At 45.8% G+C, this 19,063-nt stretch overlaps 1 protein-coding gene across 1 annotated transcript; it reads left to right on the top strand.

The window, feature by feature from the left end:
- Nucleotides 1-2,741: 2,741 nt before the first annotated feature.
- Nucleotides 2,742-16,635, top strand: slc7a10a (solute carrier family 7 member 10a). The gene is made up of 11 exons (XM_023790350.2): nt 2,742-3,220; nt 6,075-6,279; nt 7,496-7,647; nt 10,523-10,648; nt 11,731-11,884; nt 12,377-12,500; nt 13,664-13,767; nt 13,974-14,070; nt 14,367-14,516; nt 14,594-14,771; nt 15,356-16,635. The coding sequence occupies exons 1-11, from the start codon at nt 3,067-3,069 to the stop codon at nt 15,460-15,462; spliced, it is 1,551 nt and encodes a 516-aa protein (XP_023646118.1). The 5' UTR covers nt 2,742-3,066; the 3' UTR covers nt 15,463-16,635.
- The last annotated feature ends 2,428 nt before the right edge of the window (nt 16,636-19,063 follow it).

Genomic DNA, 19,063 nt, shown 5'->3' with positions numbered 1-19,063 from the left:
TTTAGAACCCTTGAAATACCTCAGCCAAAGTAGTAGATGACATTCTTAGGATTCCTCTGTACAGGAATCCAAATGCCAATACCAAATGGATTAAACTGTGTGACATGATATTTGCACTTCGATAATTTCACAAATGGCTTGTACTCAGGTACTCGCTTTAGTACCAGATGCACAGGATTCACTATCCAAAGAAGTACATCAGTATGTTGCCTAAATAGATGATGATGAACCAACTAAACATTTTCCTAAGGATTCCAAGGAATTCAATTGCAAAGGCCTGGAATAGGGTGAGCACTAACTATCCCAAAAGACGTAACCTGGCTCTGCTGGTGCCTGGTGGCAGTGTGGGATGCCATCCTCCAATCAACGCCCCTCACAACTGGGTTGAATGCCCAGTGGGGGAGCAGATTGCAGAGGATCAAAACGAGAACAGGGACAGACACTGGCCCATCATGACAGGGGGAACCATTGTAAAATTAACCAAAGGCAACACCCGCCCTCCCCCCGCCCCCCCCGGTTGGCAAATTTTACCGATTGCCCATTTCACGACAGACGATCACTCAAATTTCACTCAAAATTTGCAACAATTTACCACCCCCTCCAAGGGGGGGGCCCTTGTCGCCCCCCCCCCCCCCCCTGTGAGACCCACCCTTCTTACCTGCAAATAAAAGGATGAGAGAGGGTGGTGCATATGGACTCTGCTGCTAAGCCTGTGGCTCTATGAGACTTCATGGTGAGACCAAAACATCATATATATATGGTTCATTGGGGGCAATGTGCCAGCACCAGGTCTATAACACAAATATATGATTAGTCTGGGGGCAGGGTCAGTGCCCTCTGATAGCTAAAGACCTCCTTAAGGTCCTGGCAGTGGGTTGAGTCAGACAGCTCTGCTTCTGTAACTTGCCCCTCTAAGCCAGTGCTGCTCAAGACGATTCCACAGCAGGTGCTACTCCAAGCCATTCAATCACCAAGAAAGAGAGGGGTCATGAATTCATCGCAGTGTGGAGCAAATTATATAAGATGGTTAGAAATCTTCGCAAAACAACAAGCAGCAATGGTGACTTCTTGCTGGTTTGGGCTTGCAGAATTCAAATTCCAGAAGGTTGTAATGGTCAAAAAAGGCTCCCTGGTTATCAAGAACCATCCTGAACATCTGCACTTCTGCTGGATCCATGTGATTGCTGAGTATTTTGTCATGCTAACAGCAGAGAGCACTGCAAGCTAGTACACAGCTGGACCTCACAGAGTAAGATTTGAGTGCAGAGTGTGTGTGGGCCAGGTAGCTGGGTAGAATGTGAAGTGAAACAGGGATGTTTGCAGACAGGAATCTGGACATCAGAATTCTGCAGTCAAGACTTAACACCAAATCCAAGGGATAAAGACAAAAGACTAGAGAAAACCAGTAAGGCAAATATAATATAGCATATGGAAGCATGGAAGCTTAGAAACTGAAGCTGACTAGAAATAATACTCAGCAGTGAGATTTTTTCTTGCTCGGTTGCCTGCAAAATCCAGCGTTCAATTAGCCAGGACCACTTCTGACTTCAGCCAGTCATGGAGTAGTTCTGCGACGACCACAAGAATGCTGGCCTGGTTCACACTGCTGAGCTGGTGAAAAGGCTTTTTAAAAGGTGAGTGAAATGAAGGGAGGAGCAAACAGACTCCCCAACCCCGCACCTTACTCACGGTACAAATCTCCGTGTGGAGTCATGGAGAAAGTTGAGCTTGTAATTGAACTTGCACTTGTAACCTGAGAAGTCTGAGACGATGTGAAATGTAGAGAAAATTGCATATGGGGGGGGGGGTAGTGGAGGTCACACAGGAACCTTTACTTACACGGCACAAAAAATATTTGCCAAAACGCTGGGGGGGGGGAACCCAAAGACCAGTAAAAGAAACCCATTCAGGGCCAATTTATGCTGGAATCCAACAAAAAGACAGACTGGGTAACATATGTGGCTTCATCAGTTAAAATGCTCGTATTCAAAAGCCCCTTAAACAGCTTGGCTGAGTCAAAGAGCTGCACTGTTTCTACTTTGTGTGACTCGGTTTAATTCTGGAGAGTAAAGCTCATGTTTGTTGGATTGCCGCCCAGGTACGAAAAAATTTAATTAAGCGCTAGATAGGTTGAACATTTGTTCTGGAGCCCATGGATTAGTTATTTTTTTCCTTTGACTTAATTGTAAAATCAGGACTGATTTTTACAGCTTTAGACTTCTGGACAGTGGAGGTTCCCCTGGGTAAATAAAGTTCCTTATACCGACATCAGGTGGGTCGATTCTCTTTCTTTTTAGTATTAATGACAAAACGCGTTAAACGAGATGGCACCCTGCGATCATGGTGATTTACATTGTATGCCCTGTTCTGCACATGATGGCCTGAACCATAATCTGGTCATCTGTCACACGGAAGCCTCAGGTAGCAGAGGAACAATGCAGGAGTTCACCCCGGCCACGACACTCGAGCAGAGACGGCATTCACGGTCCCAACCCTGCGGATGCGAGGCAACAATGTTACCCACTTACAGCCACTAATCCAGGTCACAGTCACAATGGGGTCTGGAGTCCATCCCAGACAACAGCACAGGGCACACCTCAGAGAGGATGCCAGCCCATTATAGGGTGTGTGTGCTCCCCCCCCCCCCGTGGGTAATTCAGAGATGCCAGTTAGCCTAACTGCACGTCTTTCTGCTGTGGAAGGACACCCACGTGACACTATGAGAACATGCAAACTTACTACTTGCAGGGCAGAGGTGGGAATCCCTTTGCTTCTGAGATGCAACAGTGCTACCTATTCAGCCACCATAATTGTTCTTACTTTTGGGAGAAATTTTTCACTGTATCGAAATAAAATAAAACTCGAAGTGAAAGCGTCTAGCCCAAAACAACGAAACCAACAGATGCGAATCAAAGGATTAAACGTCCGGATACAACGATCAATTGCATACGGCTCTAGTTAGTATTCCATACCGGACAACGAACGGCTTCTGCGCATGCGTTCGCTTTTCACAGCGCTCCAAAGCAGTATATGAGCCCAAGAGAGGGATTCGAGGGAGTTTTTTAAATGGGCGCAGAGATGGATGGAGCTACGCGGAACAGGGGCGATTGCGCCAAGCAAAAGATGATGGAAAATGACAGCAATAAGCGTGACAACGTCCCAGAGAGAGTGACACTCAAAAAGGAAATCGGACTCCTAAGCGCCTGTGCTATTATTATAGGTGAGGTTTTGACAGCTCCATTGAGAAAAAGAATGCATGCTTGGTTATGGCTGTTAAAAGTTATTTCAGTTTTTCAAAAAACTTATTTTTACTCTGCTTGACCAGTTGCATTGTTAAAGTGGGATAGGCAGAAGTGAAATAAATGTGAAAATGTAAAGATGACAAATGCGGAAGTAATTATGAGACCGGGGGTCTGTAAATTTTGAAGGTATCAGTTGTGCATATTTGTCAGATCATTACTGGTATTACAAACTGTCTATTCAATAGCTATATTACACATCAGATAAGTAATGAATCACTTTCTGGGCGCACAGATGTTATCGGTGAAATTTAAAATGGCTTAATACTGATCATAGGTTTCTGTCATTTTTGTGGTGCACGCGACCAACAGCTGGCAGGAGCAGCGGACACCTCGTGCTTTCCGTACGACTGATCGTATTTTTAGACGAATTAAGTAGCCCCGAATTTCAGCATTATGCAAGTACAAGCAAGTCAATGCGAGCCAGCCACTACCTGCATCACAAATCATTTTACACGAACTATTTATTATTTTATTTTGTGAAATTCTCTTAAAATATCTCAATTATAGAGGAACCTTATTCTATAAACACAGATGTCTGGAGCAAAAATTAAAAAAAATCAAGTGAAAAATATGATTTGTACTCTTGCACACGTGTTCAAAAATGGAGTCAGCTTCTTTTCTTCTCTTTTCTTGGATCGCATCCCATTTCGTCATACAAACATTTTCCAGTCAAATAAGCCAACTCAGACTATACCTTTAATAACATCAGACTAAATATACAACTCACTTTCATAGCTTTTCAAAGCTCTTCAGAAGTTGTCTGTTGTCTGTGTAATTTGTCACTAAGACCCGCCGTTGCGTAGACAGGCTCTTGTTCTGATTCTGAGATTTTGATGCTGGATTTTTGGTAGGTACTCATGAGTTGCCTCCCTTGTCGTCCCATTCCCCACATTTAAAGTTTTCTGGTCTTTTTAAACTAGAGTTTTGTGTGTGTTGCGAAGCTGATGTTGCAAATCGCCAGCCGGCCAGACTGAATTAATAGCAACAGACTTTTCTTTCATGGCACTGCAAAGCTACAGTGAAAAGAACAATTTTGTTATTATTATTTTTTACAGTGAACAGAAGGAATATTTTTGAGGCTTTAACATTGTTTTTCCCTCCAGGTCCTGCAGAAAATGTTATTGTATCTGTTACCTGCATCCTTGCCTGTCTTGGATAGCAATCGTGTCAGTGTTCCGAGAACAGTGCCGCGCGGATTGTTCCCGCGAGGCAGGTGGAGGAACAGGGGGCGTGGCTTAGGGGATTTGGCGTAGAGGGGGCGTGCCTAATGGGTAAATTTACCGACCGGGGGCTGGAGGGGGCGGAGCTTGATAATGGGCGCCTATAGCGGTACGCACTACACGTACCCTTGGTATTTAGACTTGTTATTTGGAGAATCGGTTTAAACTAGGCAGGCAAGAATGAAATTCATTAATAGGCCAGTAGGTGTGTGTGTGTGTTTGTGGGGGGGGGGGGGTCTGTGGTGTGTACCCTGAGATAAATCCTGCAGGTGCCTCGTGACGTGATGGTTGGTTAGGTTATTGAAAAGGGACACTTACAACTTCAAGAGGGGGGCAATATCAATCATTCAGGCAAAGACAGGTGGGTGCTCACATCCAGCCCCCCAGATGAGCAGGATGGGGAAAGTGCGATGGTGACACACAGGCTGTAGGATCGCCCCTGGTGATAGTGTCTCAGCTGCCTTTATCCAAGCCTAGTCAGAGTCCATTGGTCCATTGCCTCTGGCACATGCAGATTGGTGCTGAAATATGAGGGAAATGACAGCCATATGAACAGCCAATCTGCCCTGAGGTGATCAGAGATCATGGGTAAGATATGTGGAGTGATAAGTAGGTTATGGTAAAAACTGTGCTGCTGTGATTTTGCTGAACACACGGCTCAGTAAGGACTGCACTGGGACTGAGTGTGCGGTCTTTGTCGCACTGCTGGGAACCTCCTGGGACAATAAACGTATCAGGAGTCAAAAATCACCCGACACCGTGAAATGAAAAACATCTCCAGACATTTTGTGAATATTCAGCAATGGCGTGTAAGGTACCAGCACTAAAAAAGGAAAAATATAGTGCAACTCTCAAAATCTAATTTGACAGGTGAAACTTTTGTTATTAAATGCGTCTCATGCAGTTTCTGTATAAAAGTTTTTATAAAAGTTAAACTTATTTTTGTAGCAGGGTTTATCCAGGGAGTCATAATTACATGTGATGTAGTCTCACTGAGTCTGATGCCAGCAGAGATTTTAATTAAGTATGAATCTCACCGCAATGGTCTTTGGTCATTTGAGGTCTTTTGCTCAGCCGTGTGACAGAGATGCTGAAAATACTGGTTGCTTGCTCAGGTGCACAGAGTGATGTTTGCAGTCTCTGAGAACAACCCAGAAGTAAACTAGAGTGATTACTTCACTAGGATAGCAATACTGATCTTAGATAGTATGTTTAATTACCACCAAGGGCAAGTTGAATAATTGGTCAAATAAGTCAGGAGTGGGCAATTGTACCCGCAAAGGGCCGGTGTGTGTGCAGGTTTTTGGGGTACCCTATAGGTCAGCTGTTCAAACCCAGGTGTGAGGACTCTTCAGCCAATTAGTCCTCTAATTAGTAATCTAATTAGTTTGCAGTAAAAACCTACATACCCAACTGCCCTTTCTGGATAAGATTGGCCACCCCTGAAACAAGGGATAAAATCAAGTGTTACCAAGTGTTTGGTAATCCAAACAAGTAGTGAACGAGGTTGTGGTATCTGTCAATCTTACTATTCCATTTTTTCATTTGACAGGTAACATAATAGGTTCCGGAATCTTCATCTCACCCAAAGGGGTGCTGGAACATTCTGGCTCCGTGGGCCTGGCGCTGATCGTGTGGGTACTGGGTGGTGGTGTCTCTGCTTTGGGTTCCCTCTGCTATGCTGAGCTGGGGGTCACCATTCCAAAGTCAGGTGGGGACTATTCCTACGTGACTGAGATATTCGGAGGACTGATGGGGTAGGTACACAGCAAACCCGAAGGAAAAATGTTTGGGAATTGTGACGTCCTGACATGAATGGAAAGGCTGCTTGAGTGTCCTACCACAACCGATAACGGAATTCAACTTGTAACACTGGTATAGCCCAGTTGCGCATGCATAGCTCTGTAAACATCAAGCCACTTAAGTATGCCCTGTATAAAATAAATAAAAATGAATAGAGTAAAAGCTTGCATGTTCTCCCCCTGTCTCTGGCTTTGTGCCCTGAGATAGACTGGCATCCCATTCAGAGTGTACCCTTGCCTTGTGCCCTGTGCTGCCTGTGATTGGCTCCAGGGCCCCATGTGACCCTGACCAGGATAAGCAGTTGGATGTTGGATGCATGAATGAATACTATGATCTGTAGCACACTTAATACTGTTAACTTACTATCAGGACATAGTCATTCAGGGTAGTCAACAGTTTAATTGACATGTATCTATTGGGCTGTCTTATTCATCCTGTAAGTTTAAGTCAATTATTTGAGACAAGCAGTGAGCGATTACTCATAAGTTTATGAATATTTTATATATAACTTTATGAGTATTTTGCTGTTAAATAGTCACAAGTGTTAAGTAACAATGGAGATGAATGTTAACCCAATAATAATTGAGTTATATATAAAAATGACTGAAACACAAGTCATATGTAATAATGTGGGATTAATTTATGATGCATGAGTACAACATGATATTAACTATAGGTAATGACTAAGTAATATGTAATTCGTCACTGAAAGGTAATAACAATATCCATCTATCTATCCGTTCGTCCATCCATCCATCCATCCATCTTCCATAACCCAAGCACAGGCTGCACACATTCACATGCTATAGGAAAATTAGAATTGTCAGTTAACCAATGAATGCTTATGTAAGAATAGCATGTACGAATGATTTGAGTAATGGATTGTGTGATGAGTGAGAAGGTAATATTCTCTAGTGATTATAATCAGTGATTAGTAAACAGTAATTAATACCATGTGAACCAGAAGAGTGAAGAGCAAGCAGTGCTAGTTGATGGAGTGATTATAAAGCACCGCCAAGGCAACAGTGAGTGATTATGAGTGATAAATCAGCAATGATGAGTTACCAAGGGAACAGGAGTGACGAATCGATCAGCAAATGACAGTGGTGGATGAGTTAGACAAAGAGAACTGATTGGTGAGGTCACCTTACTGGCCTTGTCTCCGTCCAGGTTCCTGCTGCTATGGAGTGCCGTGCTCATCATGTACCCCACAACCCTGGCTGTTATCGCCCTCACCTTCTCCAACTACGTCCTGCAGCCAGTCTTCCCCTACTGTGTGCCGCCGTACGTCGCCACCCGCATGCTGTCCACCGTCTGTGTCCGTGAGTGTCACCCACCACTGCGCTCTGGCCCGTCGGCAAGACCCCACCGTGTTGCGTTTACTGTCTGCTTATAGACTGACTACACCTGAAATGGCAGGTGAAGGGACTGTCCTCCTGGGACAGGTGGGGGACCTCAGCACCCTGGGGGCCACATCGCTGCCTCACACAAGACACGGTTTTCGATGTTTTACTTCACAGCTCTGTACTGGATAAGTATTTGGAAGATGGATGGATGGATGTATAATGCTTGTGTAAGAATAAGATCCCTTGGGTTCTCCATTGTTGTCACCAAGACGACTGTAATGTTTGGACCAGCTGCTGTCACTGGTGTTGGTGTGTGATGTGCTTGTTGAATTAAGGGGGGGGGGTATTAGGAGGTCAGTGTGGGGAGAGGAACAGGGCTTGTGTCTTCAGGTGGCATTCAGGCATGCGATTGGCTGGACGGTCTCTGCGGGTGGAGTAAATGCGGAGCCAGCCGCTGCTGTGTGGTGTCTGGGACCAGTCTGGAGGACATGCTGGCCGGCTGGTTCTGGTCTCAGCTGGACAGAGCTTGGAGTGGCACGTGGGCAGAGCTGCCACTGCGGCCACGGGCATTTGTGGCACTAAGAAGCTTTTTATAGCACCGGTATTTGGATGTGCACTAGGCCTGTCTTGCTGTTGACTTTTTTCCATACCTCAGTTGTGAAACAGCAGCGGAGTCCTGATGGGGGCGGGGGCAGGGGGGGGCTCACCCATATTTTATCATCCCACTTATTCCATAATGCCTATTGGTTGAAGTCAGTGTAGGTTGAGCTGAGGGGTGTATCAAAGGATTCACAGAAACACCCCAAGCAGTGCGGAACTCGGCTGCCATGACTCGTGAACTCGGCTGCCATGACTCGTGAACTCGTGACTCGTGAGCGTAGTGTAAAGCAGGAGTGTGCAGCGATATTTAGAGCAGTTGGCTTGCAGACGTACCACAACTATACAGCACTATATTTAGCTAGATTATAGTAATTATATTTAAGAAACGTATCATCACTTAAATCACAGGACCAGCAGGGCCTGTATGTTTGGACCATGCAGCCAGGAATAATCTTTCCTCTGCCTCAGAACCTTCTTTGATGCTTTGTTAGATCTTTGCATCTCGTCTTTAAAAAGCATTTGCAGCTTGGTGCTGCTCATGCTCACCTAGTGCAGCCCCTACAGGTGCCCCTCCCTTGTGAATGTACTGTATGAGAGCCATGACCACATGGCCCAGAAGCTGGATCACAAACACTGTGTTCCCACATCCCAGAAGGTCAGAAGCTGACCTGTAAACACAGTGTTTATTTTCAGAATCCCATCTGTGTGTTTGAAAACTGACTGACTTCCCATGATTCTAATGAAACCGGCATGCCGACTGTAGGCTTGACAAACACTGAAATACTGTTGCGGGGTCGCTTTGTAGTCTGAGGCTCTGGGAAACATTGTTTTTTTTTTCTTTTATGGGGAAGCATAAATGAAAATCATCATATTTAAGAAAATTGTGTGTGGAGTTTGCAGGTTCTCCCATGTCACTGCAGGGTTCCCTCAGGGTTCTCCGGTTACTGCCCACAGTCCACAACCTGGAGTTGGAATTAAACTCTCCCTGATATTCAAATTCAATTCCAATTCTGTTCTCCATAGCTTTTTTTCCCAATCCCAACTCCAGTTCCATTTGCAGATTTGGATTGGAATTGATGAATGGATTCTATAATGACCCCAGCCCTGAATTAGGGTATGTTTTAGGGCTGCACAATATTAGAAAATATCGGGAAAAAATCAGATTGCGATATCTCGAAATATTTGCAGTTAGTATTGAGATGTTTATAAAACAAAAAATACCCGAAATAAACTATAGCCAGATTGAACTTATTATCTAGCAACAGAGTCTGTCAAATAAGTTGGCAATGTTTCTGAGTTGTGCCAACAGACACAAAACAGTGTCTCTATGGAATCCAAAATATTTCCATACTGTGGAAGGTACATCCCTTTTGCTGTTCATTATTCTCTTATCTCCTGTTGGTTAAATTTCTCACAAAAGGGCCACACAGTCTATGAGTGAGTCCAGCATTAAGAACAAGAGTGATTATGAATGCCTCAGCACAGGCAGAGCAAATGCAGCAACAACAAACTTTAAACAATTCCCTTCAGGATAATGTAAGTTTTTGTTTCCTTAGAGTAAAAATATTTTAGCATAATTTAACCCAGCTGACTGTCACGGTCCTTATGATGTGACATTCACGTGTTTAAACACATCCTACAGACCTCTTCCCCAGAGCACAACGTTTTGTGGCCTGCAGTGTGGAAAGGAAGCGGTCAGCTTGGCATGAAGCATATCAGAGGAGAGCACGGCCTGTGTTGGAGAGTGTGAGGTCATGGAGTTTGACAGAACCAGAAAAGCTAGAAGCTGTGGTGGCCCTTCACTGGGAAGACTGGGGCTGGTTCGGGATCAAACCTTCAGCTATAAGGTGGCACTCGTCCAATAGGTGCCACCAGCAAAAGCCATGGGGGCGTGTGACACTGGCCACCACCGAAGGCCTGGCTGCCTTTTTTTATTATCATTTCACTGAGTCGGAAACAGTTTGTATGTGGGGTCTGACAGGCCCTATTCTGTGGTAGTCAGAGGGGCCCAGAGGGGCGGCAACAGAGATGGATGAGGTAAAAATGCATTCCCAGGATGTGTTGGTGTGTAAGGATTGCTTGTGCAACTAGTTTAGGCCCTTGGTTTTACCCATGCTAGAAAGACACCAATATATAAGTTCATAGTTCATAGAAAGAAAATGCAGTGTGTCGTGGTGCTAACGCACTGAACGCACTACTAACATTAACGCAGTGCTACCATCAACAGTGTGTCTGTCTTTGTTGCCCTCAGTACTCCTGACCTGGGTGAACTGCTCCAGTGTGCGCTGGGGCACCAGGATCCAGGACATCTTCACGGTGGGCAAGCTGCTGGCGCTGGGACTCATCATCGTGGTCGGCCTGGTACAGATCTGCAAAGGTGAGCACTCGCTCAAGTCTGCCCCCTGCTGGCTGTCACGGGCACAATGAACAAAAGTTCCCTTCTCTACACTGCTTGACGTTATCAGCTGTTTTTGTGTAGGACCTGTAATCGCAGTCAGGAAGGGGAGCACATGCTGTTTTTTTGATTAAACTTCTTTAGTAAATATTTTAAACTATGTAAGCTATTTTGGGAAAAAAATGTCTCCTTGGTGACTAAATAGCCAAACAGCAAGCAGTCCTTTAGCACTATAATCTCGACTGCCTGTTTAAACAGTTGTGGGCTTAATATGTACTGGTTATATATACCATATAGAGAGTAATCAAGAGCAATAACTTTGCAGCTGGGGCCTAATGTTTTAAATACACTGAAGACAATGAACACTGGCCTCTCTCTGGCTAAATTTTAACTTCATTGCACAAGATTATTCATAAATGCAGTACAGTCAACCACAGCTTCAAATGCAACAAGCTCCACTGGGGCTTGTGGGTCTACTTCTAAACAGGACCAACCTTTGAATATGAACCCAGCTAGTGGCAGCACATAGACATTTATAGTTATTCACAAAATAAGGTATAGGTGTGAAGGAATAGGTCACATGACCTGACCACATGACACATTACAGAACCGTATCAAAACAGTGTGACTGTCATGAACTACAAGCATGTAGTTGTTTTTCCACTCAAAATGTCTCCTTGATCAGGAATCACCCAGAATGATTTTAAACTCCCCAGATATATTAGATGACCTAGCTCTTTGTTCAATGTTAAAACACACATCATCATCATCATCATCATCATCATCATCATCATCATAATATCAGAACTGAAGATAAAAAAAAAAAAAAATTCTTAAAACAGGGAATCTGTTTTATAGGGAATCTTACCCAGAAAGGGCCGGTGTGTATGCAGGTTTTTGGGGTAACTTTTAGGTCAGCTGTTCAAACCCAGGTGTGAGGACTCTTCAGCAAATCAGTCCTCTAATTAGTAATATAATTAGGGAGCTGCAGCCCGCATACACAACTACCTTTCTGGATAAGATTGGCCACCTCTGTCTTACTGGTGCCACGGCTCCCCCTGCAGGACACTACGAAGCACTACGTCCGCAGGCGGCCTTTGAATTCTCCAAGCCTGCCTCGGTGGGGCAGGTGGCGCTGGCCTTCCTGCAGGCCTCCTTCGCCTTCAGTGGATGGAACTTCCTGAACTACGTCACTGAGGAGGTGGTGGACCCACGCCGGTGAGGTTCCTTTCTACCCCTGACAGTCATCCAGTGGCTGCACGTTCTTGGCTTGTTGATGTATTACCGTGTTTTGTGCTTTTGCTATTGAATGCTAAAATAATTCACCATTGCATCATCTATAATCAGTGTCACAAGCTATATATTAATATACAGTATATACACAGTAATATGTCATTGATATGTAATAGTGGTGGACAGTGAGGCTTTGAAATTCACACTGTGGGGGATGGGGGTGTGTGTTATGTTATCCTGTCAGACTGATTGCTTTAATTCACTTCCCCTTTTACTCCCATCCATCACTTTCTTAGTTCTCATTCGGTGAATGTCAGCGGTAACGAACAATACACGACAGTCTCACCTATCATCAGTTTCAAAGCCTAGGTCCTTCCCCCCTAATGCACAGGTGTATTTACTCGATGCTTGTACGCTTATGGTGATGTCACGATTGGAGATACTGGGCTGCATTAATGTGCAGGGTTGTCTAACCAGGAACCTGCCTCGTGCCATTTACATCTCCATCCCGCTGGTCACTCTGGTGTACGCTCTCACCAACATCGCCTACTTCTCCTCCATGAGCCCCCAGGAGCTGCTGGCCTCTAATGCTGTTGCCGTGGTGAGTGATACCCCACCCCCCATCAGGGCGGCACACAGTATGGTGGCTGAATAGGAGGGTCCATCAGTTGTACCGTTGAACATAGTACGTATCTTAAATTTACCAAGTGAAATATTCCATCTAAAACAAAAACACAAAACATGCTGGGCATAAGCTCACATTTTAAGCTGTGTAAAGTCTCTTGCTGTCTGTTATCCGTTATAGACACGACTGGTCCATAAGTGATGGTGGTCAAAGAACCCAAATGACAGGATGATAGTGTTTTTTGTTGGGGGCGGTGTCACAAAATTCCAGTGACACCAGAAACTGTCAGGATGAGCACCCTGCCACACGTTAACGCCGTCTTAACACCATGTCTAATTATATTGATTAAAAACAAAGCCTAAGTCTCACGGAAATATGTTGCAAGAAGGAATGCATACACATGGCTTCTTCTGAAGATGAATCGAGAAGAAGGGTGGAAGTGAGGGCTTAAGGTAGCCCAGGTCTCCTGCACCACACCCAGCCCTCAGTTTCAGCCCCATCAGTGGCGGCACCTTAAACGCCCCCTGCCGTCTGACTGATGCATCCGTGCGACGTGCTCCGATTAAAACAGACTTGGGATCATCAGCTCTAGTGTGTGCAACATGTTGAAGGCTGCGCTCCACACTGGAGGAGATCTCATCTAAACAATCAATGAAAAAACAAACGTGGCCACTGACCTGACTGATTGGAAAATGACAGGGTACGCAACACCGAGCTGAATCTGGCCGACGAAGATCTTACCATGCTGATCGTTAAAGTGATAAATTAACCGTTTTAAATTGATTTGGATTCTCTTTTATGGTCCAATATTATTTCCTTGAGAATAAAAACTTCTACCATTTAACCTGAAAAGGATTCACCAAGCGTACAGAAGTGCATTCTTGAAAGTGCTGAGTTCTGAATTAAACAGAGGCATCGCATTAATTATTTATCATCCTCTTCAAGACAAAGAATTTAAATCAGGAATGGTTTAGCGATTCTGCGAAAGCAATTTCCTAAAAACAAGAAACATGTAACTATTAAGGTTTGTCTTTCCATTGGGCTTACTGACCACAGAAAGGGGTGTGGGCAAGGGAGGAGGGGGGGGGGTAGTGAAACATACTGGGTTTGTCAATCCCTGCTTGTGTGCTGCTCCGCAGACCTTCGGGGAGAAACTGCTGGGCGTCTTTTCCTCCATCATGCCCATTTCTGTGGCTCTGTCCACCTTTGGGGGTATCAATGGGTACCTGTTCACGTCCTCCAGGTGCGTGAGGGCGTCCTCTTTTATTTACATCACACTGTTAATATAGACTCTGCTGTGGGGAGGAATATGGGTATGTTGGGGCACGTATGTGTGTGTGTGTTTATATATATGAAGTTAACAGCATATCTGTCACACCGGCTTGGAGCTTTCACCATGGAAACGACCCCCCAGACCGGTGTGTGTGTGACTGTCTCCTGTCCTCTCAGGCTCTGCTTCTCCGGGGCCAGGGAGGGGCACCTACCCAGCCTGCTAGCCATGATTCATCTGAAGCACTGCACGCCCATTCCTGCCCTCATGCTTTGCGTAAGACGACACCACCACCCTGGCACCCCCTTCAGTTTCATCCCCGGGGGGTGGGCTGTCATCTTGGTTGCTTAATCGCTTTGTTATTCCTGCAGACGAGAGGGAGGGCTTTGCGTAAGAAAATGAGCCAGTTAACAGGTTTTATTCCAACCCCCCCCCCTCCCCCCCAGGTTATTTGTCAATGTTTCATTGTTTGCACATTTTTCTAGCTGTATACAGTCCTTTCAGACTTGTTGCATTATGTAAGATTATGAAGGCAGGATCCATGAAAGCACAGGTGTGTTTCCCATCGGCAGTGTTCAGCCACCATCATAATCCTGTGCATCGGAGAGACACACAACCTGATCAACTACGTGTCCTTCATCAACTACCTCTCCTATGGGGTCACCATCGCCGGGCTGCTGTACTACCGCTGGAAAAACCCCACACTGCACCGGCCCATTAGGGTGAGTCCTACCCCGCATCAGAGCCCCCTCGCTCCCTCCATCACCTTCTCAAGCCGTCCCCTTCCTCTTCCCTTTAGGTGAACCTCCTGGTCCCCATTAGCTACCTCTTGTTCTGGGCGTTCCTGTTGGGCTTCAGTCTGCACTCGGAGCCCGTGGTGTGCGGCATCGGCCTGGTCATCATGCTCACTGGAGTTCCCGTCTACTTCCTGGGGGTCTACTGGAAGGACAAGCCAAAGTGGATCTACCGCGTTGTCGGTGAGACCAGTCTGGCTGCTTTTCGTTCGGTTTCATACAGCTGATCTGCTGCAGCATCGATACCAGAAGACGCCACTTAGCTGGACAGTACTGCCAGCCCACCTGCTGTGCGCTAATCGTGTCCCATTCTGATCAGGGAAATCCGCAGAGCTCGTCTTCCTATATCACTGCTTCATGGGTTCCTGTGTATGAAAAGGCCATATGGTGACTGAATGGTTTTGGGTTGAATTCCCGTCTGTGTGTGTGTGGACCTTGCATGTCCTCCCCATGTTTGCACGGGTTCTCACCTTTGCACTCCAGAAACATGTGGTCAGCCAATCAGGTGTCTGTAAATTGTGTTCCCTGCGATGGACTGGCATCCCCTCCGAGGTATTTCCCTGCCTTCTGCCCTGTGCTTCCTGGGAGAGGCTCCAGGCTCCATGAATCCGGTTTATCCGGTTGGAAGATGGATGAATGGACCAAATGTCACCACTTCATCAACACTAGAGGGCAGCAAAGTCACAGAAAATGTCTCATGCTGGTAGCTAATGTCCTCACAGCTGTCGTGGGCTATAATGCAGCCTCTCTTCCTGCCTCTGTTTCAGAATCGGTCACCTACATGGGCCAGAAGGTGTGCTTTGTGGTGTTCCCCCAGATCGACCCGCTCGATGACACGCCGCCCCAACAACAGACGGACAAACTTCAGTCGTGAGCCGTCTTTCCCCACACGATTTTCCAGCCACGCCGGTCTCACTTCATCCTCTGCACCAGCAGCTCCCAGTCTCCAAACTATGCACAGGTGGAAAATGGGTTTTCCATCTGCATGGAGATGGACGCGTTTTCCTTCATAGTGTTTCCTTTATATTATTAGTTTTCTGTTCTCTCCCGTTTACTGAAAGACTGTACCACCACATTGCAAAGTGACTGCTTTTCTTTCTGAGGGAACAATGCAACGTTTCGCTGTCTGTATTGACACACCGTCTTGGTGATTGTGACTGCGTCCATTATGCTCGTCCTCCTCCTCCTCCAAGCACTTCCTGCATCACGCTGTGGAACACGGATCCCCTGACCTGTCTGCAATGTGCCCCAGCGGGGGGGGGGGAGGGGGGGTGCAGCGTCCCTCTCCCTCTCTCAAACCCAGTGAGTAGCATTTCGCACGAGAAATGCATACAAGGGAAGGCCAGTATCACAGCAGCTTTGCCTTAACAAACCCCAGATGCAGTATAACTACAGTGCACTAACCACAACGTGCTGTATGAAATGTTTATTAACTCATGTGTCTGTAGATGCTAAAACCAGAAGGATAGCACTTAGCCATATGGCCAGGCACCACAGCCGGTTAACTGAACCAAACTAAATACACCAAGGTGCTTTTATTCCTGCTAGAAAGGTAAACAGTAGCACTTATGTCAACTAATAGCCTTCACATCGTGCTGACTGTTCTCCTGCCGCTTTCACCCGTGCAGAAAGATCAAGGCTTTATGTAACAGTGTTACCAGTCAGCGTTTCATCCTGCCTGAAAGGGCTGGTACAGTTACTTCCGAGGTGCTGGATTTGTTCTGCTGCTCAACCTCGTGGATGCAGCTTTTAATGATTTTATACATTTGCCCACAGTGCCCATGTTAAATCAGAGGTGCCCGCTGCCTCATTCAAAGTGTCTTCTGGGCCTTTCTGCGTGTCGGCGCTGCCAACCCACAGCGGTTTAGGGATTTCGTGTCATGTGGCAGCCCCCAGCGCGTCTCGATCCTGCAGAGCGTTCGTGCAGCATCAGGACCCTGTGGTGTCACGTGTTCCTAGAAAGTTCGCCTATGCACTTGTGGCACACATGCACGTGTAAGAAACAGAAATAACACTAGTGTAATAAATTTGACATGGAAGAAAAACAGTTTTGTTCTTAACTGGAGATTTCTGAGCACGTATCGCCTTAGACGTCCCCATTCAGGCCGAGGTTAGTGAAATCAAGCTTTATTAAACGCAGGCACAAAAAAAACACTGAGACAATCGCAGGTCTGCACGCCGTTGCCACAGTAACCCTGTCAATAGACACGACAGTGACTCGCGGCAATGTTCAGGTTTACACTGGGGGTGATGTAATGCGACTCTAACAAGGAGGCCAGTTGGGGCAACATACCAAATGGAAATGTGACAATGACACTGCAGCAGGTGATAGATAGAGTCTGCTTCCTCCCAAACAGGAAATAGAAGAAAACTCGACTGAATGAAACATGACTGTCATACAGATTAGGCGCTCTCCCATTTGGCCATCCACTGTTTTTGTGAATTCTGTGTCATACACTCTTCTATATTACAAATATTTAAGGTTAAATTTATAAGGTAACATTTTACAAATGGCTTATTTTTGCCCACAGGTTCCAGCAGGGTAGCAAATCATAAAATACGCGGAATGAACCGGTCAGACATTGTGCTCCAAACAGAAGCTTTACCATTAGTTGGCAGAGTGTAAATTCAGAATTTACAGACATGATGATGGTGATAAAATATTACAATAGACCAAACATGTCCTATTAGTAATTCCCTTTTACCACTAGGGGGCAGCCTGTATGTTTCTGTTTCTGTCTTTCTGACTGTGGATGATTTGGCACCTCACCGCATAGACCAATTGCAGCACATTTATCAGGTAAATAATTCACAAAGCTTTGTTTAAATGGGTTTGCAAAGAGTAAAACCAGTTGTGATCTCCAAACAGAGAGCTTGGAGGACCAGGGCTATATTCTTTACCCCTATATCTCACCAACCTCAGTTTGTGGTTAATCTTGCAGGTATATCCTAACCTTGGATGCCTTCCGGAAATTGTAGTCGTGATCAAGAATCACAAAGCACTTCACATTTCTGATTGACAGTACTAACAGCGGCCACACTCTTAAAAGTTAAAACACAGTAAAAACAAATGAACATGAACCTAATAATTTTGAGACCTACATAAAGGTTTTCGTTAGATGTCGATTATGTTTGATCCATGAAGATCTATGGCTGCCAAACGGAGACCGACCTCCAGACCTGCATGGTGGCCTCATCAACCCTTAATTTAAGGGAACTGAGCGGAGAACCTGAGGTGAACGTGGTCCTAAGAGGTGGTCGAGGTCCTTGTTGGAAGGGGTCAGGGCAAAAGGCGGAAAGGAGCAGGTTCCCAGAAGGAGAGGGGTGCCTGGTCCCATGAAGGCCACATAGAAGCTCTTCGCTGAATGTGGAACAGGCTAAGCTCTCCTTCCCTTTGAACACATGCTAAGAAAAGCCACCGTGACGATTCTGACTCTGTGCTTCCTGTAATGATTAGATATAGAGTGACACAGCTCAAAATGCATGATAAGTGACTCTTTACCAATGACATTGTATTTCACCTTTAGCCTGTGAGGGGGAGGGGGCAATTCTTTCCAGGACATGATAGGGCTAACTTGGCAATTCGTATTTACTGATTGACACCTATCAATTTCAGAGGCACAACACGAAGGACTCCGTTTCTGTAAACCTTACACAGTACTGCATAAACTACACAGCCATGCGAGTTTGCTGTGTTCTGCCTGGGGGGGACCTGCATTCAGTGCCCCCCCTGGTCAAACCCCGGACACCCAGACACATACACTGAACAAAACCCCCACCCTGCTCTCACAGCACCCCTCTCCTGTAGGACGAAATCAGGTTGCTTTGCAAACTAGCCGCCTTTCATCCAAAATCGCTTGTAAAAGACTGATATGCAAATCTACAAAAAATAATAAAAAACCTGCAGCCATCGCTCCAATATCACCACTAATTTCCTGGCTGTATACAAGCTGTTTAGGGGCATCCTGTGGGAGAAGTGAAACCCAGAGATGCAAATCCAGCTGCTCCTGCTACCAGCGACCCACAACTGATCTCAGGTCAGTCATGTGGGGTTACTGGGTATGGCATCCTAGGGAGCCAAGATTAAGTTTAGTCAATGTTTAGGGAGACTAGTTAAGGGGCAACTAGGAACAGTTTCTCTCACGAGTGAAGGAAATTATTGCTTCTTTCACACTGCAATCTGTGTCTCCACTAACACACACACACACACACACACACAGGCCTGTAGGGGGAGATGTTTCTATAATGAGTCCTCAGCTTCTGCTCCAGCTTTTTAAGACGTTCTGTCCTCTGTGCAGAAGGGGACTGGTGTCAGGGTGACTGAGCTTGTGTAAATGCAGAGTAAACACGCCAAGCCACACCTCCCTCAGTGCTGTTCCTTTAACGAGGGCGGGACGTCCTGTAAAAGCAAACACAGGACCTACCAAGCTAATTATTCAAACTGATTCAAGTCAAGGTTCCACGTCCTGACTCTC

This window comes from Paramormyrops kingsleyae, chromosome 11 (assembly GCF_048594095.1).
Source record: "Paramormyrops kingsleyae isolate MSU_618 chromosome 11, PKINGS_0.4, whole genome shotgun sequence".
NCBI lineage: Eukaryota > Metazoa > Chordata > Actinopteri > Osteoglossiformes > Mormyridae > Paramormyrops > Paramormyrops kingsleyae.
Note: the sequence above shows the minus strand (reverse complement) of the source record. Positions and strands in the feature narration are given on the sequence as shown.